At 51.0% G+C, this 26,292-nt stretch overlaps 3 protein-coding genes across 3 annotated transcripts; 1 reads left to right on the top strand and 2 right to left on the bottom strand.

Annotated features, from left to right (window-relative positions):
- Window positions 1-5,769: 5,769 nt before the first annotated feature.
- Window positions 5,770-6,816, top strand: LOC139999937 (olfactory receptor 14C36-like). Its single transcript, XM_072029605.1, has one exon. It carries the CDS (start codon window positions 5,860-5,862, stop codon window positions 6,814-6,816), a length of 957 nt encoding a protein of 318 aa, XP_071885706.1. The 5' UTR covers window positions 5,770-5,859.
- Window positions 6,817-12,133: 5,317 nt separating this feature from the next.
- LOC139999953 (olfactory receptor 14C36-like) lies at window positions 12,134-13,358 on the bottom strand. The gene has a single exon (XM_072029623.1). It carries the CDS (start codon window positions 13,356-13,358, stop codon window positions 12,423-12,425), a length of 936 nt encoding a protein of 311 aa, XP_071885724.1. The 3' UTR covers window positions 12,134-12,422.
- Window positions 13,359-21,918: 8,560 nt separating this feature from the next.
- LOC119714672 (olfactory receptor 14J1-like) lies at window positions 21,919-23,978 on the bottom strand. The gene is made up of 3 exons (XM_038171650.2): window positions 23,018-23,978; window positions 22,248-22,452; window positions 21,919-22,000 (listed from the first exon to the last, which is right to left on the bottom strand). The coding sequence occupies exons 1-3, from the start codon at window positions 23,976-23,978 to the stop codon at window positions 21,919-21,921; spliced, it is 1,248 nt and encodes a 415-aa protein (XP_038027578.2).
- Window positions 23,979-26,292: the final 2,314 nt, after the last annotated feature.

Here is a 26,292-nt window from a genome sequence, read left to right as displayed (position 1 = left end):
TCAGGGTTGTAGTTGTGTTTGGTCTCTGAATTATGTTCGATAGCACATTACCAACTGTGTGTTCCTTGCAGTGTTGTTTATCACTTTCAGGGGCTGGTTTAAGGTTATTATTTTGCTGTAATGTGTAACACTGGCTTATTGTATGATAAAATTATTGGATATGAGGCTGATCTGGTAGTTGTACTCAGCATTGCTGTCACCACCACACTACAGGAACCATCTATGAGAAACTATTCTGCTCTTATGAGGCCCCATTTAGAGTACTGCATCCATGTCTGGGGTCTCCAGTACAAGAAGAATATTGATCTGTTAGAATGGGTCCAGAGGAGAGCCACGAAGTTGGTCAGTAGGCTGGAAAACTTCTCCTATGAAGTACAGCTGAGAGAGCTGGCAATGCTGAGCCTGAAGAAGGGAAGGCTCAGGGGTGACCTCATTGCAGCTTTTCAAATTTTAAAAGGGGCTTATAAAAAAGATGGGGAGTGACCTTCTTCTCCTGCAGGCAATGAGAGGACAAAGGGGGATGATATTAGACTAAAAGTGAGAGACACTCCTTTTGGCACATAACGTGGGGCCCAAAGGGTAGTTTTAAGGTTTAAAGGAGAGATTAGGAGGAAATTCTTCACGGTGAGGCACTGGAACAGGTTGTCCAAAGAAGTTGTGGATGCCTCATCCCTGGAGGTGTTCAAGACCAGGTTGGATGAGGCCCTGAGCAACCTGTTCTAGTGGGTGGCATCCCTGCCCATGGCAGGAGGGTTGGAACTAGGTGTTCTTTAAAGTCCCTTCCAACCCAAGACATTCTATGATTCTGCGATTCTCTTCTGGGACTTCCTGTGGCCTCAGCTTCCCTTCAGTCTTCCAGGAGGACCTGAGCTGAAGAACCTTGTCTGGGGGTGATCTCTAGGATAAGGGCCAGCATATGGGTTGGGAGAGACTGTCTGACTGTCTCAAGGACATGTGCTGCATGCACGTACAGCAGGAGAGCAGGAAGCTCACATATCTTCTGGGTCATGCTTCCATCAATGCAAACTCTGACCCGGGATCCCAGCCTTGCTTTCCAACCCACCCTTTGGGAAGTGTGATGATATTAAGAGATGGGGAGTGTACAAGAGCAATCCTTCTTCAGTCGCTGCTCAGGCCAGGTGGTGCACCAGAAAACCATGGACATTTGGTTCTGCATGAGGAGCATGAATTAGGGTACCCATAGTCCAGTTCTTGTCTTGGATGAGATGAACACCAGTATTTGAGGCAACTTCTAGACAAGGTCAGCTCCCATCTGATCTCTCCCCATCCCTCCTCTCACCTCTCCAGCTCTTCCTGGCCTAATGAGGTTGCTCGGCTTACTCAGCCTGGAGAAAAGAGAGTGTTGGAGAGGAGGAAAACAACAGCAGAGAATGGCCAGGGGACTCTCAAGGAGATAAAGCCACCAGTAGTGCTTCCAAGCAGGAGGATGAGATCCAGCTGGCAGAAGTTGACCTCTGGAAGTTCTTTCCAACCTGAATTATCCTTTCATCCCATGACGTGTATCACTGGGACCATTTCTGATGGTCATGGGCCTTTGAAAGGACCAAGATGTTTGAAGGATAGAACACAGGGCCATCTCAGGTATTTTTTATTCTTAGCAAAGCTGAGGTGATTCTCAGCTTCACAAAGGGGCAACTGGAAGCAGAGATAATGCTGTGAGAGTTGGGGTGCATATGGGAAGGTCTGCTATGCACCAGCACTGCCAAAAGTATGAAGAGTGCCCTTGTCAATATGCAATGTGCACACCTTGTGTTGGCAATTGCAACATCTTACTCTTGGGAACTCTTCTGACATTGTGTGGTGAGTGTGGATGAGTCTTGATGATTGCCCTGCCTCCATTTAGCTTCTGGAGGAGCCTGACTCAGACTCCAAAGGGCTCAGGGACCGGACAAAGGGAGACACTGCTTGAGAAGTTTACAGACTTTCCAGCAGTTCAGAAGTTTCAGCCTCCTTTGAGAGCACATCAAGCAATGCTCCCTCTCTGCAGTCCCTGGGGAGAGCAGAGTTATAGAAGGAACCTTCAGAGAGATGCCTTGACTAACTCTGTGGAATTCCTTCCTGAAGTGGAGATGAAGGAGATCAGTCCCTGACCATGGTATCATGTCCACACTGATACTGGGACAAGAAGATGTGATTGTTACACTTAATTGGTTTTCTGCTAGGAGAAATGATCCTGCTGTCAAGAAGTGTGTCTGTCCTGGGGAGGAAGGGAAGCGCAGGGATCCCTTCAGGCTGTTTCCCAGCAGGTTCCCCTGCAGCCCAAGGGCCACGTGCAGGGAGCCTTGTGGGGGGCAGAGCAAGGGAGGCCTTGGGCTGGGCCTCTGTTGCTGAGCTGGGCCGGGCTCCTACGCCCAAGGGGAGCTCCTGGCAAGCGGGCAGCGCTGCACAGAGACAGCTCTGCCCAGGAGCAGCTCCTCTGCACAGTGCAGCAGGGCTGGGGCACTGCCTGCAGCTGGCACTGGGAGGGGGGAGAAGGGAAAGAGAGGTTACGGGCTGTTTGGAATATGAGAATACTATGAGCTCAGAGGAGGAGAAATCTTCCTAGCATGTAACACGGTAAGTGTCTTTCTGTAGTGTATTGCACAGGAATATCAGGGAAGGTTTCAAGACTGAGAACTTCCCTTAGAAGATCAGACCAGATGCACTTGGTATTTCTTTAGTGTGGAAAAGCACAAGCTCCAGCCCAGGGGTTCCCTACTGCAGGGTCAGTGTCCAGGTCCGGAGGGTTCCCTTGTCTCAGGATGGCTGCAGGCTGTGAAGCCAGGGCTGCAGGCAGGGGTGTCCAGGGCTGTGGTGCAGAGCAGGGTCCCTGCTGTGCCCCAGGGGCTGTGTGCCAGGGCAGGGCCTCTGCCGCCTGCCAGGCTCAGCACTTAGCCTGCCCGGGGAGCTGCCCAGGGCGCTGCAGGGAGAAGCTGCGGGTGGAAGGAGCCCCCTTGGCAGGGCAGGGTCCTGCTGCTGGTGGGAGGCTGCTGCCTGGGGCAGCCAGCTCACAGCAACACAGCACATCTACAGGGTATTTCCCACAGGTTTTTCATTAGCATTGTCAAGGCAACAAATATTTTAAAGACATAGAGCTTTCTTGACTCTCTCTTTTCTGTTTCCATTTGCTGAGAAAGCTGGGAGGATACATTAAGGGAAGAGAAAAAGTTCAGTTTGGGCAAGAGGCTGACAGCTCTTTCCCAGTTCAGACAGAAACCTGATAATGGCTTGTCACCATCTCTGTAGGCTAAGTCTGCACCACCATCATGTTTCTGGCCACTGAATCTTTTCTTCTGATCTGCTTTTCTGGACTATCAACTGTTTATTGTCCCATCACGTGCCATGCTGCTCAGAGGTTTCTGCAGGGCAGATCTGAGTGCTCAGAGATACACAGATGGGAGAAGTCTGAGAAACAGCTGCAGGAATAAACAGCTCCAGGCACTGAAGATATGTCAGGGAAGGAGGGAGGTGCTGTACAGGGTAGATTTGGGCATCCTTCTCTCAGTTGCTGCAATGCAGATACCTTCTTCTATGTAAGTTCCCTCGTCCCCTCTCCCAGCCAAAACTACTTCTGCCATGAAGATCATAGAATGAATCCTATCAGAGAATGGTTTGTGTAGGAAGTTACTTTAAAGATCATTGAGTTCCCTATCCCCTGCCATAGGCAAGGGCACTTTCCACTAGACCAGGCTGCTCAAAACCTGGCCTTGTAAACTTCCAGGGTTGGGGCACCCACAACTTCTCCTGGCAAACTTTCCAGTGCCTCACCACACTCTGAGTGAAGAATTGCCTCCTAATCTCTAATCTGAATCTGCCCTCTTTTAGTTTAAAACCACTCCCCCTTGTCCTATCATTATCTACCCAAGTAAAGAGTCCTTCTCCATCTTTTTTATACGTCCCCTTCAAATACTGAAAGGTGGCAATGAGGTCACTCCGAAGCCTTCTCTTCTTCAGGCCGAACATCCCCAGCACTCTCAGCCTTTCTTCATAGGAGAGGTGCTCCAGCCCCTTGATCATCTTTGTGGCCCTCCTCTGGACCCACTCTAACAGCTCCACATTCTTCTTGTGCTGGGAACTGCAGACCTGGAGACAGTACTCCAAGTTGGGCCTCACCTGGGCAGAGCAGAGGGGGACCATCACCTCCCTCGACCTTTTGGCCACTCCTCTGTTGATGCAGCCCAGAATGGAGTTAGCCTTCTGGGCTGCAGGCAATCACTGCTGGATCGTGTGGGGCTGATCATGGTGTCCAGGGCATGAGCTGCCATGTCTGCAACCAGAGCCCCAGAAGAGGAGAGGTGCCTCTTGGTGGGCATGCTCCCCTTTCTTATTGCATGACAGAGGGGTTGCCAGTGACTGCTCAGCATCCCTGGGGTCTGTTCACTGGGTGAGGCTTTCTGGGGGGGTTCTCTGCCTCTTTGTCTTCCACTGAGTGAGCACTGTGATATTTCCCCACATTTTCTCCACCTGTTCATGCTGCTCCTGCTATTGTGTTCAGGCTCTCTAGGGATGGGGTTTCAGGTGCAGTTCCAAAAATGACCCTGAACATCCTGCCACAGCTGTGTCTGCATAGCAATGAGGTGTTCCATCACCCATCTGACTTCTGGGACCACAGACAATGCAGTGCAAGACGGTGGGTAATATGCCAACGATCTCTTCAGAAGACCTCATCTTCTGCCATTTCCCTGTTTTCTAATCTGTGTCACCTGGGCAGTGCAGTTGACAGGGCATGGGAAGTAAGCAGGCTTTCCACCTTAGGAAACACATCAGCCTCCTTGTGGTGTCAAGTCAAGCTATTCTCCACAAGGGCGCAACTTGGTCTGGCTGTCTGAGTGAGGAGCCATCTCCCATTAGTCTCTGCACATCTGGGCTGAGAAGGAGAGAGAGAGGAGATTGGAGAGCTGCACTTTGGATCTGGACCCCCCCTGCTATGTTCTGTTCCTTTTCAGAGAAACTTCTGAGTGTGGTCATCCTAGCACTTAGAGAGGAAGGATGGGGCAAAGGTAGGAAGAAGACCAATGGAGAGACCAGACCTTCTGATGCTGCACTAAGGCCCAGGGTACACTTCTGACTCTCAGGACTCGCTAGTGTTCAGGTTGAAAGAAATCCAAGTGCTTTGGATTTCCCCTCTGTCGTGGTTTCAGCTAAGATAGAGTTAATTTTCCTCCTAGTAGCTGGTAGGGTGCTGTGTTTGGGATTTAGGATGAGAATAATGTTGATATCACACTGAATTTTTAATTGTTGCAGAGCAGTTCTTCCACTAAGCCAAGGACTTTTCAGCTTCTCATGCTGTCCTGCAAGCAGGCAGTCTGGGAGTGCAGCGGGAGCAGGGAGGGGACAAAATCAGGACAGCTGACCCAAACCGGCCACAGGGGTATTCCATACCATCTGACATCATGCTGAACAATTAATATAGGGGAGCTGGCTGGGTGGGGGGACTGGCTGCTGGGGGATAGGCTGGGCATCAGTCAGCAGGTGGTGAGTAATTGCATTGTGCATCACTTGTTTTCTAAACATGAACAGTAGTAGTACTAGAATCACTATAATTATTATTTTCTTTTCTTTTCTGTCCTAATAAACTGCCTTTATCTCAACTCACAGGCTTTCATTTCTTTCTAATTCTCTACCCCATCCCAGAGAGGGAAGGGGGAGGGTGAGCAAATGGCTGTGTGGCCAGCAGGGTTAAACCACAACACCCTCTTTTAATGAATGTGCGTCTGATGTGACAAGGAATGCAGACAGTGTATCACTAAGTTTCAGAGGTTTCTGCAACAAACTGAGTAGGTTTCACTCAAAGACGTCTGTCCAAAACTGTCACTGCATTTTCCTTCTTCAACAGGTCCCCATTCCCAGGGGAATCAAATGTCCAACAGTAGCTCCATCACCGAGTTCCTCCTGGCATTCACAGACACACGGGAGCTGCAGCTCCTGCACTTCGTGCTCTTCCTGGGCATCTACCTGGCTGCCCTCCTGGGCAACGGCCTCGTCCTTACAGCCATAGCCTGCAACCAACGCCTCCACACTCCCATGTACTTCTTCCTCCTCAACTTTGCCCTCCTCGACCTGGGCTGCATCTCCACCACTGTCCCCAAAGCCATGGCCAATTCCCTCTGGGACACCAGGGCCATCTCCTATGCAGGATGTGCTGCACAGGTCTTCCTGTTTGTCTTCTTGTTTTCAGCAGAATATTCTCTTCTTACTGTCATGGCCTATGACCGCTATGTTGCCATCTGCAAGCCCCTGCACTACGGGAGCCTCCTGGGCAGCAGAGCTTGTGCCCAGATGGCAGCAGCTGCCTGGGGCAGTGGGATTCTCAATGCTCTGCTGCAAACTGGTAACACATTTTCCCTGCCCCTCTGCCAAGGCAATGCCGTGGACCAGTTCTTCTGTGAAATTCCCCAGATCCTCAAGCTCTCCTGCTCACACTCCTACCTCAGGGAAGCTGGGCTTGTCATGGTTAGTGCATGCTTTGCTTCTGGATGTTTTGTGTTCATTGTGCTCTCCTATGTACAGATCATCAGGGCCGTGCTGAGGATGCCCTCTGAGCAGGGACAGCACAAAGCCTTTTCCACATGCCTTCCTCACCTGGCCGTGGTCTGCCTGTTTGTCAGCACTGGAGCTTTTTCTTACCTGAAGCCCCCCTCCATCTCCTTCCCATCCCTGGACCTGGTGGTGGCTGTTCTGTACTCGGTGGTACCTCCAGTGCTGAACCCCCTCATCTACAGCTTGAGGAACGAGGAGCTCTTGAATTCTGTGAAGAAAGTGATTTCCTGGAGTTTTTTCAATAGTTATAAAATTATTGCCTCTTTCCATAAATGACTCCCAGCATATCTGATGTCAGACCTGTGTTTTGCTTGTTTTCATTTTTATAGGTAAGTATGGTTTTTCTGTTCCTGCACACTTGGGGATTTCTCTCACTTCACAGAATCACAGAATCGCAGAATTTCTAGGTTCGAAGAGACCTCAAGATCATCGAGTCCAACCTCTGACCTAACACTAACAAATCTTCCACTAAACCATATCACTAAGCTCTACATCTAAACATCTTTTAAATACATCCAGGGATGGTGACTCAACCATTTCCCTGGACAGCCTATTCCAGTGCCTGGGAAGAGTACAGGGATGCAGTCCAGATGTGCAGGGATGGCATAAGGAAAGCCAAAGCACGGATGGAACCGAGCTTGGTGAGGGATGCAAAGAATAACAAGAAGGGCTTCTATAGGTACTTTGCTCTGGAAAGAAAGGACAAGGAGAGAGTATCTCCTCTGATGGATGAGAATGGTGAACTGCTAATAACAAACATGGAGAAGGCTAAGGTACTCAACAATTTCTTTGCCTCAGTCTTCACTGCCAGTCAGGCTTTCAAAGTCTTTTGTTCTCTTAAGCTCTAGATGGAGGCTGGGGGAGCAAAGTTGCACACACTGTAAGTGAAGAGGAGGTTTGAGACCACCTGATGTAACTAAACAAGTACAAATCTACAGGGCCTGCTGACATGCATCTGAGGGTCCTGAGGGAATTGGCTGATGTAGTTGCCAAGCCACTCTCCATCATATTTGAAAAGTCGTGGCAGTAAGGCAAAGTCCCTGGTGACTGGGAAAAGGAAAGAGGGAAACATCACTCTTAATTAGGCTAGAAAGGAAGACTGGGGGAACTACAGAAGGGTAAGCCTCACCTCTGTGCCTGGCAAGATCATGCAATGGGTCCTCTTGGAGGCAATGTTAAGGCACATGCAGGACAAGGAGGTGATCTGGGACAGCCAGCATGGCTTCACCAAGGGCAAATGGTGCCTGAGCAATCTGGTGGCCTACAATGGAGTGACAGTATCAGTTGACAAGGGAAGACTGACCAATGTCATCTACCTGGACCTCTTTAAGGCTCTTAAAACAGTTCTACATGACATCCTGATCTCCAAGTCGGAGAGGTATGGATTTGATGGCTGGACCATTCAGTGGATAAGGTGTTGGCTTGAAGGTCGCACTGGGAGAGTAGTGCTCGAAGGCTGTATGTCCAAGTAGAGGCTGGTGATGAGTGTTATCCCTTAGGGGTCTGTCCTGGGACTGATATTGTTTAATACCTTTATCAATAACATAGACAGTGGGATTGAGTGCACCCTCAGCAAGTTTGCTGATGACACTAAGCTGAGTGGTGTGGTTGATACAATAGCAGGAAGAGACGCCATCCAAAGGGACCTGGACAGGCTTGAGAAGTAGGCCCGCATGAACTTAATGAGGTTCAACGAGTCCAAGAACAAGGTGCTGCAACTGGGCCCGGGAAATCCTGGATGTGAGTACAGACTAGGAGAAGAACTCACTGAGCTCAACAGAGAATTGTGGCTTGAGCTTAGGAGGAAAAAGAGGGTTTATAATCTTTGGAAAATTGGGCAGGCCACTAAGGAGGACTATAAGGATGTAGCGAGGCTGTGCAGGGACAAGATTAGGAAGGCCAAAGCTCATCTGGAGCTCAATCTGGCTACTGCTGTTAAAGATAACAAAAAACGCTTTTATAAATATATCAACACAAAAAGGAGGACTAGGGAGAATCTCCATCCTTTACTGGATGCGGGGGGAAACTTAGTTACAAGAGATGAGGAAAAGGCGGAGGTGCTTAATGCCTTCTTTGCCTCAGTCTTTAGCGGCAAAACCGGTTGCTCTCTGGATACCCAGTACCCAGAACTGGTGGAAGGGGACGGGGAGCAGGATGTGGCCCTCACCATCCACGAAGAACTGGTTGGTGACCTGCTACGGCACTTGGATGTGCACAAATCGATGGGGCCAGATGGGATCCACCCAAGGGTACTGAGAGAACTGGCAGAGGAGCTGGCCAAGCCCCTATCCATCATTTATCAGCAGTCCTGGCTATCGGGGGAGGTCCCAGCTGACTGGCGACTAGCAAATGTGACGCCCATCTACAAGAAGGGCCGGAGGGCAGACCCGGGGAACTACAGGCCGGTCAGTTTGACCTCAGTACCAGGGAAGCTCATGGAGCAGATCCTCTTGGGAGTCATCATGCGGCACTTGAAGGGCAAGCAGGCGATCAGGCCCAGCCAGCATGGGTTTATGGAAGGCAGGTCCTGCTTGACGAACCTGATCTCCTTCTACGACAAAGTGACGCGCTGGGTGGATGAGGGAAAGGCTGTGGATGTGGTCTACCTTGACTTCAGCAAAGCTTTTGACACCGTCTCCCACAGCATTCTCCTCAAGAAACTGGCTGCTCTTGGCTTGGACTGGCGCACGCTTCGTTGGGTTAGAAACTGGCTGGATAGCCGGGCCCAAAGAGTTGTGGTGAATGGAGCCAAGTCCAGTTGGAGGCCAGTCACTAGTGGCGTCCCCCAGGGCTCGGTGCTGGGGCCGGTCCTCTTTAACATCTTCATCAATGATCTGGATGAGGGCATTGAGTGCACCCTCAGTAAGTTTGCAGATGACACCAAGCTAGGTGCGTGTGTCGATCTGCTCGAGGGTAGGAAGGCTCTGCAGGAGGATCTGGATAGGCTGCACCGATGGGCTGAGGTCAACTGTATGAAGTTCAACAAGGCCAAGTGCCGGGTCCTGCACCTGGGGCGCAATAACCCCAAGCAGAACTACAGGCTGGGAGATGAGTGGTTGGAGAGCTGCCAGGCAGAGAAGGACCTGGGAGTGATGGTGGACAGTTGGCTGAATATGAGCCAGCAGTGTGCTCAGGTGGCCAAGAAGGCCAACGGCATCCTGGCTTGTATCAGAAACACTGTGACCAGCAGGGCTAGGGAGGTGATCGTCCCCCTGTACTCGGCTCTGGTGAGGCCGCACCTCGAGTACTGTGTTCAGTTTTGGGCCCCTCGCTACAAGAAGGACATCGAGGTGCTTGAGCGGGTCCAAAGAAGGGCGACGAAGCTGGTGAGGGGCCTGGAGAACAAGTCCTACGAGGAGCGGCTGAAGGAGCTGGGCTTGTTCAGCCTAGAGAAGAGGAGGCTCAGGGGTGACCTTATTGCTCTGTATAAGTACATTAAAGGAGGCTGTAGTGAGGTGGGGGTTGGCCTGTTCTCCCATGTGCCTGGTGACAGGACGAGGGGGAATGGGCTAAAGTTACGCCAGGGGAGTTTTAGGTTAGATGTTAGGAAGAATTTCTTTACTGAAAGGGTTGTGAGGCACTGGAACGGGCTGCCCAGGGAGGTGGTGGAGTCACCATCCCTGGAAGTCTTCAAAAGACGTTTAGATGTAGAGCTTAGGGATATGGTTTAGTGGGGACTGTTAGTGTTAGGTTAGAGGTTGGACTCGATGATCTTGAGGTCTCTTCCAACCTAGAAATTCTGTGATTCTGTGATTCTGTGATTCTGAGAGCAGGCCTGCAGAGAGGGACTTGGGGGTTCGGGTGTATGCAAGGCCCAACATGAGCTAGCAGTGAGCTCTTGCAGCCCAGAAGGCCAACTGCATCCCGGGCTGCATCAACAGATGAGTGGCCAGCAGGTCAAGGGAAGTGATGGTCCCCGCTCTGCTCTGCCCAGGTGAGGCCCAGCTTGGTGTGCTGTTTCCAGGATTCCAGCTCCCAGCACAAGAAGGGTTTGGATCTGTTAGAATAAGTCCATTTTCTGTCCTAATAAACTGTCTTTATCTCAACCCACATGCTTTCATTTCTTTCTGCTTCTCTCCCCCATCCCAGAGACAGCGGGGGGTGAGTGAGTGAATGGTTCTGTGGAGCTTAGCTGCTAGACGGGTCAAACCACAACACCCGCAATTAAAATGACTGTTGGGACCCTGAGAAACTCATGCTGGGTCATGTGTGACAAACTCAGACTGAAAGATTCTAGAGCAGGTGACTGAGTGGCTGTGGCAGATCCCAGCATCTTGCTCCAGTCTGGGAATATGTTCCCTTCCAACTAGGGAAATTAGAAGGCATTAATATGAACACAACCAACACAGGTTCAGCTGAAGTGAAAGCCCCAACCCAGGACAATGGAGTGAAGGTCCCTGGGCACAACTGCAGAAAGACTTTGCAAGACCTCTGCCAGTGACAGCTCAAAGCACCAAATGCATCTTGGTGGTAGTAGGTCCTTTTGGCACATGGGCAGAAGTCCTCCCTGGCAAAACCACCACGGAGGCCAGCACTGCAAAGCTGCTGCATAACACCGACTTTTGTCCCCGGGGTCCAGACAGGGGAGAGGGAAGGGGAGAGGCAGGCCGTGGGGAGGGGGCTGGAGTGAGGTCACTGCCACTGCAGCAGCCTGATTGGCCCTCAGAAGGGCTGGCCGGCAGGCACTGTGACATCATCCCGCGCATCAGAGAGCCCCCTGGGCAGCAATGACGTCACTGCAGAGGGGAGGGCGAGGGGCTGGCAGAGCCCCATCGAGAGGCTGGCTGGGGGTCCCCTCTGCTACAGCCACATTCAGTGGCAGTGCACATTCAGGGCTTGGTCGAGCTCCCCGCATTACAATCCCAAAGGCATCCTCAGGGTCCCCTCCTGCCATGGCCCTCCTTCCTTTGCAGCCTCCTCCAGCCCACGGCTCTGCCCTGACCCAGCCACGTCCCATGGGGGCATCTGCAGACAGCCCAGCTCCAGGTCTGCAGGGCTATGGGCCAGGACCAAGACCGGCATGGCTGGCCATTCCCCTGACAAGGGTCCTGAGTGCCAGTTCTTGACCTCCCTGCCCCCTGCCCACCTCCCTGCCCTCTGCTCACCTCCCTGCCTTTTGCCCAGCCCAGTGGCACTAGCCCCATGGCAGTGCCCACTGTAAGTTGCTGCACGGCTCTGGCATTGCCACCACAGCCGCAGCCCCTCTGAAGGCCACAGCAGCTCCTGGGGGCACAGAGGGCTCAGCCCCACAGATGCGGACATCCATGGCACAAGCATACAGAGGTCAGTGTCCCCTGCTGTGCCCCCTGCTCTCTTCTGCAGAAGATCCTCAGAGGCCTGCAGCCCCTCCGTGCCATCCCTGGAGGTCCTCAAGCATCTCCCACTGCCCCAGGGCCAGGGCAGCCTGACCCGAGCTGCTGCAGCCAGAAGGGTGTTTGCTATTCCCATTACTTCCTGATCAGCTGAGAGTGGGTCTCAGACAAAGAAGTTGTTTTGGTTTCATTTATTTTGTTTAAATACACAAAGACTCTGGCTCCTTATTTATGCAAAGCCTCAGGGTCACACAAGATATGCATCAGGCTGGATGCGGCTCCATGCAGCCTACTTTAGTGCTTGGCAACCCTGCCCAGAAGAGAGGGGCTGAAATTACATGACCTTTAGGGTCCTTTTCATGAGTCTCTTATATGTTGGTAATTGAGTACAACAGGATGAAAAACAGCATTTCTTTGAGGAAAACATTATCACACAGGGAAATAGAAAAACAAAACCAAACAAATCCCTCCAGAAGTTAAGAAAGGCTTTCCATGTCTTTACATAAACTGTAATTCATCTGAAGAAGGAAAGAAGCAGTTTATAGCTGCGGAAAGGCACAATGAGTTTCCTCAGCATATCCTGAAAAACATCCATGACATCACTTTCCTAATGACATTCTTGAGCTCCTGGTTCCTCATGCTGTAGATGAGGGGGTTCATTGCTGGGGGCATCACCGAGTACAGGAAAGACATCACCAGGTTCAGGGATGGGGAGGAGATGGAAGGGGGCTTCAGATAGGCAAACATGCCAGTGCTGAGAAACAGAAAGACCACAGCCAGGTGAGGGAGGCATGTGGAGAAGAGTTTGTGCCGTCCCTGCTCAGAGGGCATCCTCAGCACAGCCATGAAAATCTGTACATAGGAGAAAAGAATGAAAGCAAAACACCCCCAGAACAGAAAACAACTAACTGTGAGAAGCCCAATTTCCCTGAGGTAGGAGTGTGAGCAGGAGAGCTTGAGGATCTGGGGGATTTCACAGAAGAACTGTTTCACAGCATTGCCTTGGCAGAGGGGCAGGGAAAATGTATTGGCAGTGTGCAGCAGAGCATAGAGAACCCCACTGCCCCAGGCAGCTGCTGCCATCTGGGCACAAGCTCTGTTGCCCAGGAGGGTCCCATAGTGCAGGGGCTTGCAGATGGCAACGTAGCGGTCATAGGCCATGATGGTGAGAAGGAAATACTCTGCTCCAATCAAGAAAACAAAAAAGAAGACCTGAGTAGCACACCCTGCATAGGAAATGGCCCTGGTATCCCAGAGGGAATTGGCCATGGCTTTGGGGACAGTGGTAGAAATGGAGCCCAGGTCAATCACGGAGAGGTTGAGGAGGAAGAAGTACATGGGGGCGTGCAGGCGGTGGTCGCAGGCTACGGCGGTGAGGATGAGGCCGTTGCCCAGGAGGGCAGCCAGGTAGATGCCCAGGAAGAGCACGAAGTGCAGGATCTGCAGCTCCCGTGTGTCTGCAAATGGCAGGAGGAGGAACTCGGTGATGGAGCTGCTGTTGGACATCTGATCTTCCTGGACCAGGGGGACTACCCAAGGAAGAAAAGACAGTGATTATTAAGAGATAAAACCTAATGCTGTTCCCGTCCAAACACCCCTACAGTGACTTTCCCCTTTCTGAGGCGTTTCTTTTGCTCCCTTGCCTGAGGTCTGGTTGGTGCTGGAGGAATGTGGCCCTGGGAGCAGCGGTCTCTACTGTGTGTGCTGGAGGATTCAGACCTGTCCTACAGCTCTGCACAAAAAGAAACCAGGAGTGATCTCTGATTAAATCTACCTCTGATGTATTGGACTTCACAGCATTACCACTCTCAACACTCTTTACTGATGTACTTGTGATTTACTTTGTTCTATATGCATCACACTCAGGAGCATTTTTAGAGGGTAGGAAACCGTGGCAGCTGTAAGGTATACCAGGTGAGCTTTTGTGAGTCCCGGAAGGCAAAGTGACTGTCCTTAGTGCAGTGAGGATAGCCTGTCTGTCCATCTACCCTGGTCTCAGCCAGACTCCTCTAGGGCTCAGTCGAGTTACCCACATTGAGCTGCTCAATGATTGTGGCCTCAGAAAGTCCCTGGAAGGAGATACAGCTTTGTCTGTGCCCCATGGACGAAGATGCCCAGAGCCCCACAGGTTAGAAGGGGAACTCTGGGCACCTTCCTCCTATGGACACATCTGCGTGGTGGGACCCAGAGGGTCAGTGCTTGAGTTGCAGCTGAAAGCCAGATCTGCAGGGAGCCATAAAGCAAGAACAGCAGCTGCAGCTCCAAGAAGAGAGAGGAATATCACAGGGCTTCTGCCAGGGGAGGCAAGGCGAGGGACCAACAGGAACTCAGAAGGGCCTGCTGTGAGTGAGGTCCTGCTACTGAGGTTATGAGTCATGTCCTTAATCCTGTGGCCTAGAGGGCAGACAGAAAGGTGCCAGACTACTCCGTTAGCACTGTCCTGCCATTCCCTGCCCATTGCTCTGCTGCCTGCAGCTGTCCCTGCCTGCAGCTGGGTCTCTGTCCCCACACCTCTTGCCTGCAGCTCACAGCCCCCATCCCACCCGCTGGGTGCTCAGCTCTGCCCTGCAGACACCTCCTGGCAGCAGGGCTCTGCTCAGGGGCAGCTCGCTGGGGACATGTCCTAGAGCCCAGGTCACACAGACCCTGCTGACACTGCACATGTGGTGGTGGAGCTTTCTATGGGCTGAGGGGAAGGAAAAGATCCTTGTAACCTCTCAGCCATCATGGAGTCTTAGGCGCTTCCTGGAATTAACAGCAAATATTTCTATTACAACTGAGGCAAGTAGAGAAGATTGGAAGTTCAGGAGGCTCAGAAAAGCTGTGACTGAAGCTGAAATCCCCTACTTTATCCCGGCTCTCTCAAAGAACCTTTAGATACACGCTGGTTGTGCTGTGGAGCTGTGAGCAGGCTGCCCCAGTCAGCAGCCTCCCACCAGCAGCAGCATGCCAAGGGGGCTCCTTCCACCCGCAGCTTCTCCCCGCAGCGCCCTGGGCAGCTCCCCGGGAAGGCTGAGTGCTGAGCCTGGCAGGCGGCAGAGGCCCTGCCCCGGCACACAGCCCCTGGGGCACAGCAGGGACCCTGCTCTGCACCACAGCCCTGGACACCCCTGCCTGCACCCCCGGCTTCTCCTGCCTCCAGAAACTGCGGCTGCATTGCCCTCCAGCCAGACACTTACCGGGTGCAGGGCTGGGAAGTCTTCTCCCGCAGGGAGCTCTGGGCATGCTGCCACTTCTGCCTGCCTTTAAGCACTGTGTCTCTGCAGGCAGTGCCCCCAGCCCTGCTGCGCTGTGCAGAGGAGTTGCTCCTGGGCAGAGCTGTCTCTCTGCAGCGCTGCCCACTTGCCAGGAGCTCCCCTTGGGCCCAGGAGCCCGGCCCAGCTCAGCAGCACAGCACCCGACCATGGCATCACTTGCTCTGTGCCATTGGGCTCCCTCGAGGTGTCCCCAGGGCCTCAGGGCTGACAGCTCCTGAAGTCATCACGGTCTCTCCTGGGGTGTGGTGTTTGAAGCAGACTGAAGTCATCAGCGACTGCTCCTCTCTGAACATGGGAGAGACTGATTTTAGAAGTGTGATTTTTGCTATTGATGTGCAGTTGTCAATATGTTGTGGTTTAACCCAGCCGGCAGCTCAGCACCACACAGCTGTTAGCTCACTGTTCCTGCAGCTCCACACCTGTAAAGCTCATGGGTTGAGATGAAGACAGTTTAAAAGGACAGAAAAGGAAGAGATTAATAATAATAATAACAGCAACAATAACAACATTAATACTTAGGTATACAAAGCAAGTGATGCACAATGCAATTGCTCACCACCTAATGACTGATGCCCATCATCCCATCTCTGAGCTGTGGTCCCCTTGACCCTGGCCAGCTTGCATGGGGATCAAGTGTTGTGGTCCTTTGACATTTGTTTTAGGGTAAAACCAGCTTTCAGAAGGATTTGGATTCTTTCCTTCCCTTTCTCAAATACTTCTGCTCTGTTGCCCCACATGATGATGTCACCAAGGTACTGCAGGTGTTCAGGAGCTTCCCCCATTGCAGGGCAGTCTGGGTCAGTCCATGGAAAATGGTAGGGCCAATTGCTTTGTCAATCACCCCTTCCCTAGAGGGGGATCCCAGCTGCTTGGCTTCTCTGCCCTCTAATTCCAGGCTATTAGCCCTGTTCTCCCAGCACTGGAGCAGCCAAGTGACAATGTGCTCACCTAAATGATGACTGAATTTTTTTCACAAATCCCATAGCTCCCCCTGGGATAGGGGTCTTGTGGTTACTGATGCTTTTCTGATCTCTTCCTCTTTGCCCTCCTTCTTCCTTGATGGCCTAACTTTGTTGAAGCATTCCTTGTCTTCTTCCTGCATTCTTGCCTGCAAATTCTTGCCCCTTTTCTTTCCTTTCTAAGGAAAAAAGAAAAATGATTTTTTGCATCCATAGTTTTCTCTTGCAGAAAGGTGTAACCAATAGTGACACAGGTTGGTTCTCTGGCCCAGCCATGGGGTCCATCAGAGGGGCTGAAGTGCCTGCAGGGCCCATCGCAGGAGTTGCTGTGGCTGCGGGGCCTTTCAGAGGAGTTGGAGTGGCTGCAGGAATCATCACATAGGGTGGAGTTGTGGGAGGGCCTGTCACTGGACTTGGAGTAACATTGACTGTGTCTTCTATACATAGGAATAGCCCCAGGATGTTGCATCGATTTGTGTCTTTTCACAACCCTTTTTCATGCATTTCACCATTTTTTTTTAGGATTCTGCACTTGCTCAGGGGTGAAGTTCCAAAGCAGTGGATGTGCCCACTGCTCTAGGCGCTTGCCAGTATCCTCCCATACTCCTAGCCTCCACTAAATCTCCTTCCTTGGGGCAGACTTCTGGGTTCATAGTGCAGGCACTTGCAGATGACAACAGAGCTGTCGTAGGCCATGATAGTAAGAACAGAAATTTCTGAAGACATGAAGAATAGAAAGAAAAACACCTGTGCAGCACACCCTTGATAGGAGATGGCCCTGGTGTCCCAGAGGGAATTGGCCATGGCTTTGGGCAGAGTGGTGGAGATGCAGCCCAGGCTGAGGAGGGCGAGGTTGAGGAGGAAGAAGTACATGGGGGTGTGGAGGCGGTGGTCGCAGGTTACAGCGGTGAGGATGAGGCCGTTGCCCAGGAGGGCAGCCAGGTAGATGCCCAGGAAGAGCGTGAAGTGCAGGAGCTGCAGCTCCCATGTTTCTGTGAATGCCAGCAGAAGGAATTCCATCACAGAGCTGCTGATGGGCATTTTCTGACAATTGACATCATTTCATGTTAAAGAGGAGAATGCAGAACAAAGTCAGACCAGACTTCTCTGAGCAAAACCTATTGCAAGTCTTAGAGCACACCCAGCCTGAGCATCTCTTTGCAGAACCTTTCTTCAGCTCACCTGCTTGAGCTTTGTCTGGTGCTGGCTGAGAGTAACACAGGGGCAGGGTCTGCTGTGGGCTTCAGAGGAGTCCTTTCTGCTGTGCAGTAGGAGAGAGGCAGGAACGTGGGGGAAATTGAAGTTCAGTCCTCTTTTCAGATGGTGATGAGCCCACAAACCTCAGGCATTGAGAGCAAATTGAAGAAATCTCTCCAGAAGTCCAAGTGCAATGTAACTTTCCTGGAGTGTCCCCTCAAGGGCCAGCACTGATGTAACCTGCCTTGGAGCTCCTTAGAGCAGACCACTGGAGACAAGGAGAGAGTGGCAGTGTAAATTTGACATTAATGTATAGGGAAACTAGATGTTTCATCAAGCACAAGGGCCAGGCCTTGACCCCTAGACCCTAGAAGGGTGATCCTTTCCCTTCACACATTGCTCAGGGCTCTTTCTGGGGCAGTAGGAGATGGGGATGTGCATTGCCAAGTGGAGGAGAATAGTTTGACTCCTGCCTGGCTCGTGTTTGGTGTTGAGGAGCCAGTGAGTCCCCGGTGCTGTGACAATAAGCTGTCTCCTCATAGGCCTTAGTGGCAGAGACAACAGCTATAGCTTTGGACACAAAGAACTTGGTCCTGTTGGGACTTTCAGCCTTGCCACAGCCCTTAATCCCCTCCACAACAGGCTGCCCAAAGGACTCACAAACCTGCATCTATTTCACTGCTGGCTGTAGATCCTTGTCTATATGGTGTCACACCAGGATCCTAGCTGAGTATAATTCAGATTTTCTTTGTGGCCATGCTCCTAAGGAAGCTCTGTAGGATCTGGCCTGGTTCCTGGTGAGCAGACACCACTGCTCGTGTGGTATCCCTCAGAGTTCCCAGGCCCCCCTCCTCCGGGGCACTGTTCACTCAGCACAGACTTGGCCCTGATGTGTGGGGTTACAGTCCCGATGGTGCAGGACTAGGCTCATCTCCTTATAAAATGTCAAGAGTTTTCTGTAGGCAAAATCTACAGTTTCTCAAGGCTCCCCCACACTGATGCTCTATTCTGTCAGCTCTTCATGTCTGCAGGCAGACAGTTCTACCTTTGTGTGATTGTGCTATCTCTGGAAAGATAGCAGCATCAGGAGTTCCAGGAAAGTTTGGATAATACAGCAGTAACCAGCTGAATGGAATTGCAGCACGGAGTCACAGAAGGGTAGGGGATGGAAGGCTGCCAGGTTCCACCTCCTCTGTGTTTCTTTCTCATGCACGCTGTCATTCTGCCTGGAGCTGTGTCCTAAATATCATGAGGCTGTGCAGGGAAGAATATAGAAGGGACAAAGCCCAGCTGGAGTTCAATCTGGCTATTACTGTCAAAGACAATAAAATCTGTTTATTTAGATACTTTATTTAAAGGGGAATTAAGGAGAATCGTCATCCTTTATTGGATGTGAAGGGAAACAGAGTTACAAGGGATGAGGAAAAGGCTGAGGTACTTAATGTCTTCTTTGCATCAGCCTTTGGCAGCAAGATTGGTTCTTCTCCCGATACTCAGGTCCCTGAGATGGTAGATAGGGACATGGAGCAGACAATGGGTGCACATCTTTCCCACTTCTTCACTCTCCCTTTCCCCTTCACCTCCCCTTTCTCTTCCAGGCTAGTTACAATAGCTGTTCAAAGTTCTGAATATCCTTGGGATAGTCAAACCAACATGTTCCTGTTGTTATTGCTCCTGAATATGTTTCAGCTTTTGTTTAAGGTCAAAGAACTACTTAAGAATGCTATGAAGAGATCTTCCCAGAGGCAGGAGAGTGAGGAGTGTCAGGGAATGTGGGAAGATCTGGGCAGGCACCTAGAGCAGTTAACTGCAGTGGAAGCTGAAATGAGTCTAATTGGGAAGGCATTGGAAAAACACCTCTGTGAATCCTTGGCATAGACTACCTTAGAAGAGGGTACTTCAAAGATCCAAAAGGGTAGCTGTGGGGCTTTGACATAGCTGCCTTGGAGAGAGAGAACATTAAACAGTTGTCTACCTGCCCTGGTCTCTCACAGGACCATTCTGTTGCAGGATTGATGAAGGCTGAAGAACAGCAGGTGCTGCAGTGTGCAGGCCACTCTTGCAGGGACATCCAGTCCACCTGGAACTGACTGCCCCAGGGGTAGAAACACAGCCCTACCATTTGCCATGGACTCTTCCAGATTGCCATGGAGCAGGGGGAAGCTCCTAAACAGCAGCAATGCATTGATGACATCATCATGTGGGGCAACAGAGCAGAAGTTATTTTTGAGAAAGGGAAGAAAATAGTTCAAATCCTTCTGAAATATGGTTTTGCCATAAATGTTAATTTAATTTAGTCAAGGGACCTCCACAGGAGATCCTGACACAGGCTGGCCAGGGTTAGGGGGACTGCTGCTCAGGGATGGGATGGGCATCTCCCATTGGGTGGTGAGTAATTGTACTGAGCATCACTTGGTTTGTAGATATCATCATCATCACCATCATCGTCGTCTTATATACTTAATATTTATTACTAATATTAATTATAGTAATAATATTTTCCCTTCCTTTTCTTTTAATCAAACTGTCCTTTTCCCAACACATGAGCTTTAAACTTTTTTGGTACTGAACCTCTCTTATTTCACTGGGGAGGTTGGTGAGTGAACAGCTTTGTTCCTGTCGTCTTGCAGCTGTGTTCCTTTCGTCTTGCAGAAGGACAGAAATAGCCCATATGCAGGTCTTCTTCCTGGCTGGGGCCTACCAGACACTTAAGCAGAGGGGATCCCACAATCAACATGCCAACCGGGCAGCTTCCACTGGCCTGACAGGGACACTGGGCAGATGAGAGCCTAAAAGTACGGATCCCAGCCATGAGTTGACCTGTCAGCTCCTTCACAACCATGTTCCTCCTGTGGGCCTATGAAAAACTTGAGACACAGCTGAGCTCCTCACAGCATTTCTACTCATCTCCTCCTTGTTGCCTGCAAGCTGATCAGATACATGCCACCTCACATTCATCTTTGAATGATGTGTGAATGCTCAGCAACTTCGCCATTCCGGACAATATGGCAAACAGTTTAAGTAGATGAGGAAATGAAGTTGAGGTTTTTAGATCCTGGGAACTGGAATATTGGTAGTTCAGTTTCCAGGTTAGGGTTTAGGACTCAGGGCTTAGGGTTTAGGGTTTAGGGTTTAGGGCTTAGGGCTTAAGGCTTGCCTGAGGGCTAGGATTAAATAGAGCATTTCTATCCTAGTGATAAGGACAGAGATTAAGGTGAGCAAGAAGTTAATGTTATGGGCTTATGGGTTTGAGCTTTGGCTTCAAGGAAAGGTTTGAGGTTAAGCGGGAGAGTAGTGGATTACAGTCAAGGGGAGGAGTAGCAGTTAGGGGTTAGAAACAGGGTAAGAGCCTAACAGGAATGTTTTCAGAGTCAGTGTTGCAGTAGCATCAACATTACCTGAACCCTCTTACCTCTTCAGAATTGGTAGTTTCTTCTGCTCAAGGTCTCCTGGTCAAGAGGTCCCTTCTTCCCTCCCCCAGATCACACACCTCTCCTGCCCAGGCTTCTCCTGACTTCCCCATATCAGCTATCTTCGTAGGGGGAACTTTCTGATAGCTTTTATGATCTCAGAGTATCTTTCTAACCTCTGCTGGCTACTCCATTCCTGATACAGAAGTGGCATTGTAGTCAGGAGGGTGAAGGGCACAAAGTTCTGTAGGAGCACCCTGCACAACGTATCTAGCAGCTCTTCACCACCCCAAAAGTGCCCTTCCTACCCACCAGCTTTGGATCTAAAATGGCTCCTACAGCTCCTGGGTAACTTTTCACAGGCTATCAAGCACGCTTCAGCTCCCCCCAGGCACTTTGGAGGCAGTGGTCACCTTTGTGTGGAAATCTGAAAGAAGCCACATTTTTTAGGAAAAGGATGAACCCTCTGACATGTGACCCTTTATCCAAGACCTCTTCCTTTATGGGGATTACCAGATACTTACGAGGAGAGGATCGCACAAACTACATTCATCCAGGTGCTTTTGCCAGCCTTTCAGATAGGTACACTGGCAGATATGAATGGCACAGATCCCAGCTGGCAGTCAGGAGGTGGCCTGTAGGCTACTTCAGAAAGAAGTCAACTCACAGTCCACTTCACAGACTTAGGACTGCATTAGGAATCTCTGAGGCACCACTGACGTCTTAATACCATACCTACAAAACAGACCCTTTTTGGCCCAGGACCTGCCCAGGTAGAAGTGAGCTGGTTGTGATCCTTCCGGCCCATGGCACTGCTGCTGGACTCCCAGCCTCTCTGAGGCACAGGAGCCAGTTCCGTGCCAGTTCTGGGAGTTGCTAGGGCAGGAGGGACCTTGCAGGCAATGTCCGAGCCCCATGCCTGTTGGCAGTCTCTCAGCTCCTTGCACACAGTGAGGATCACACTCAAGTCCAGAAGCTGCGTGCCTGAAGCTGGCCTAGAAGACACTCAGAGGGAGCTCCGAGCCCCAGCTGCAGCTGGCGGTGCTGCTCTGCAGACCGAGGGGGCTGTGGTGCCTGCTACCCCTACTCCCCTCTGCCTGTGCTGCTCAGGCTGGGCAGAAGACCCAACTCACTGGGGATATCTTCTGTTGAGACCCTTTCAATCTACCCTGATGGCTCAGTAGCACAGGACAGTGCTTGGCAGGACCATAGGGTGTCTCTAAGGGCAAAAAAATGACATGGTTTAATGGATGATCCTGGCGGTAGGGGAATGGTTGGACCAGATGATCTTGGAGGTCTTTTCCAACCTTACTGATTCAATGAATCTGTGATAAGGGCACAAAGGGCAGGCAAGTGCTGCACTCAATCCAGATTGCGGGGTTTCAAAGAAACTGTCCTGAACCACACTTGACTCTTGGATACCTTTGCCTGCTGGCTCCTCACAACCGCTCTGGGCACTGCAGAGCCCTCCATAGCCCATGGGCTCATCATGTTCTCCTTTTTCTTTGGGATACTCTACATTGGATGGTCACTCATTAGATGAAGAAACACTCAGTGCCCACACAATCTCACAAATTCTTCCTCTCCAGATTGCTCTCCAGGATGCCATTTACCATCAGTCCCAGCACCAGTTGGACAGTACCAGGCAGGAAAGTCAAAGGCCAGTTACAGTTTACTGGGCCATGTGCAACCAAGAAGGATACTCTCAGTTCAGCCCTCAGTCCTTCACTGATCACTCTGGGACTCTGATCCATGGTGAAGCCCAGAAGCAAGTGGCCTGTTCAGGGAGCAGCACCTTGGGTGTGTTCTTGACACCAGCATTAGAAGAGGTGCATAGAGATGCCACTGCAGAGACAATAGGGCTGTTGCCAAAGCATATGAGATCTTAGGAGTAACACATAGGCAGGGGCACAAAGGAAGAGCTTGGAAGTGAATGGGGAGCAGCATGGAGAAGGTCTCATCCTGCTTCTGGCCATAGCTGTGTCTCCAGGGAAGCAGCAGCCCCGACCCAAAGGCAGCAGAGCCCAGCGGGCAGTGAGGGGAAGCCCTGAGGGACACTGGGGCTGCTCCTCCACGTGGCAGCTGGGCTCTTGGCCCCTGAGCCCCTCCTGTGTGCTGGAGCTGCTCCTCCAGCTGCAGGGAAGATTGGAAAAAGTGGCAGCTGAGACCAGTGAATTTCTGATGGCTTATTTTATTTATTTACACTGAAAGATTGGTTCTTTAAGTATGATTGGGTCAAATAAACTATAATGAACAACAGGTAGGATGATAAAAATAAACTTAATCTTCTCTAAAAAAAAAAAAATCTTTTTCAAGATTTTCATTTCTCTGAGAAATCCTGCCTGTCTTGTTAAGATGATGGTCACGTTTCTGATGCTTAAGAAGCAAGAATGTAAATAATTTCCTTAAGGTATCCTTCAGTTCCAGGTTCCTCTTGCTGTAGATGAGGGGGTTCACTACTGGAGGCACCACTGAGTACAGAAGAGACAAGACCAGGTCCAAGGATGGGGAGGAGGTGGAGGGGGACTTGAGGTAGGCAAACATGGCAGTGCTGACAAAGAGGGAGACCACAGCCAGGTGAGGGAGACAAGTGGAAAAGGCTTTGTGTCGTCCCTGCTCAGAGGGCATCCTCAGCACAGCCCTGAAGATCTGCACATAGGAGAAAAGAATGAAAACAAAACAACCAAATAAAAAAGAAACACTAAACATAAGTGCCCCAACTTCCCTGAGGTAGGCATCTGAGCAGGAGAGCTTGAGGATCTGGGGGATTTCACAGAAGAACTGGTCCAAAGCATTGCCTTGGCAGAGGGACAGGGAAAATGTAATGGCAGTGTGCAGCACAGCATGGAGAAATCCACTGCCCCAGGCAGCTGCTGCCATCTGGGCACAAGCTCTGCTGCCCAGGAGGCTCCCATAGTGCAGGGGCTTGCAGATGGCAATGTAGCGATCATAGGCCATGAGAGTAAGGACTGAAAACTCTGCTCCAGTCAAGAAGGCAAAGAGAAAGACCTGTGCAGCACATCCTTCATAGGAGATGGCCCTGGTGTCCCAGAGGGAATTGGCCATGGCTTTGGGGAGAGTGGTGGAGATGCAGCCCAGGTCGAGGAGGGCGAGGTTGAGGAGGAAGAAGAACATGGGGGTGTGGAGGCGGTGGTCGCAGGCTACAGCGGTGAGGATGAGGCCGTTGCCCAGGATGGCAGCCAGGTAGATGCCCAGGAAGAGTGCGAAGTGCAGGAGCTGCAGCTCCCGTGTGTCTGCAAATGGCAGGAGGAGGAACTCACTGACAGAGCTGCTGTTAGCCATTTGCTGGTTCTGTCCATGGGGTCCTGCAGAAAGGAGCAGAAAGCTGGTGATAATTAACCATAGAGTTAATTCCTTAGAGAAAAGCAATTTCCATTCCTTATTTAAGCACTCCAACGTACTTCCACACTTCCAGGCAGATATTTGGCAGGTCTCTTTCATGTGGCCTGATTGATGCTACCTGAGGGTGCCTCTGGGAGCATGGGACTCTGCTGTGGGCAATGCAGGCGTCACCCCTGCTCTACAGAAATAAGTAAATAGCAACATGAGGCAATCTCAAATTAATTCACTTCTGATATGTTGAAATTTTCCACTTTGTTGTTCCCAGTTTACCCATCTGTGGTGGAGGGTTGATGGGAAATCTTTATTTTGTTTTCATTCCTTTTCATTCATACTCAGAGGCAAAAGACTGTCCCTTAAGTGTGGACTGTCCTTCAGAGAGGACAGCCAGCCTGTCCATAAAGGCTGGTCTCTTCTGCTGGCATCTCCTTGAGCTTCATGACAATTACATTCACCTGAAAAAAAATCATGACACTGCTGAAAGCAGAAGAATCTAGGCTCAAAGGGCACATCTCCAGACACCGTACCCTGTCCCCATACTCTACTTCCCCCAAGCACACCGAGGGCTCACTCCATGTGCATGTGAAACCCCCATCCCCAGCCAGCCTGCAAACAAGAACAGCAGCAGCACGGCCAGGTGGAGAAGCCAGGAGGAATGCCAGCCTGCTGCTGCCAGGGGAGGCAATGCCAGGGAGGGACAGCTCACCAGGAGCTGTTTCTCTGTCCCCATGTCTCCTCCCTGTCCACACTCACAGACCCCATTCCACAAGCTGTATGCTCAGCTTTGCTCTATAGAGGACTCCTGGAGACAGGACACTGTCCAGGAGCATCACAGAGGATGCAGCTCCTAAAGATCAGCTCAGGTAAGCCCTGAAGACACCATAAACATGATATTGCTGTAGTCTGTATGCTGAGATGTGGGAAGAGAGTATATAGACTCATCACTTCCATATTGATCTCTCAGTGCAATGCTCCAGGAGTCCCACTCTTCTGTACAATCCTGACAACCCATTACCATGAAACCTGCCTTCCCTCCACAGCAGGAATCTGAAAACAGACTACATAAAAAGCCCTCTGCTTCAGATAAACCAAGCCTTCATCTTCCTCTTGAGATTTCCCCTCATAAATGCCATTCTCTAAAGCATCTTCTACTAGACAGAGGAAGAGTCACCTCAACAGATGCTATCAGGCATCAGTTGTGCCAGCTGTAGAAGACCCCTTTGGCAACTGCATCTGCATTGCCCTGCTTCCAGACTCACCGTGTCAAGCGCCTGCAGATCTGTCCTGCCACACGCTGCCCTCTGCTGTTGCGCTCCTTGCTGCCTCCAACCCCTCTCTCCTCTCCTCTCCCAGTGCCACCTGCAGTCAGAGCCCCCAGCCCTGCTGTGCTGTGCAGAGGAGCTGCTCCTGGGCAGAGCTGTCTCTCTGCAGCGCCAGGAGTTCCCTGCAGCACAGGAGCCCAGCCCAGCTCAGCAGCACAGCACCTGACCATGATATCAACTGCTCTGTCCCACTGGGCTCCCTCGAGATGTCCTTTGTCTCCCCACAAACCTCCTTGGAAATGCACCAAAGCAATCACTGATATTCCCTCCCTCAGCTGCTGGGAGACTTCTTTCAATCTGTGTCATTCCTCCGGCCAGGGACAGAGCTGGGTATGTGAAACCCCTCCCCTTGTCCCATCACAGGGAGGACAGCTGGGCAGTGGCAGGCAGGGATCTCTGTACCCCTGCTGAGGGACGGGATTCAGCTGAGGCCATTGAGGCATCTCATTTGGGGTCTGTGGTCCTGGGGCTGGAAAGGGGCTCATCTCCTTCCATCCACACTTGATCTGGGCATTCCCCTTGATAGTTCTGCTGGGCACAAAATCCCCTTGTCCTGTGGTAAAGGATGGAGATGGAGAGCAGCAGGGAGTGGTTTGGATGGAAGCACCTGGCGACATCTCAGGTGCCACAGCTGCTCCAAGATATCTCCGGGTATCTGAAAGATCCAATGCAATAACTCTGGGAGTCAGGGCCACATCTGAGGATATCCTCTATGATCCTGCTGGAAAATCCCGTTGGCCAAGGGAAATGAAAGCAAAAGGTTGCAATATGGATAATTTAATTAAAGGGAAAATGAAAAAGGAACACCAAACTAAACCAAACCAACCAACCAAAACCAACCAACCAAAGAAAGAAAGAAACAAACAAACACCACCACCATCAACAAAAAAGCAAAGGCCATGTGGCAGCACAGAGATTGATGAAAGAAATAAAGA

This window comes from Anas platyrhynchos, chromosome 30 (genome assembly GCF_047663525.1).
Source record: "Anas platyrhynchos isolate ZD024472 breed Pekin duck chromosome 30, IASCAAS_PekinDuck_T2T, whole genome shotgun sequence".
In the NCBI taxonomy this organism is placed as follows: Eukaryota; Metazoa; Chordata; class Aves; order Anseriformes; family Anatidae; genus Anas; species Anas platyrhynchos.
This window is presented reverse-complemented; position numbering and strand designations above follow the sequence as displayed.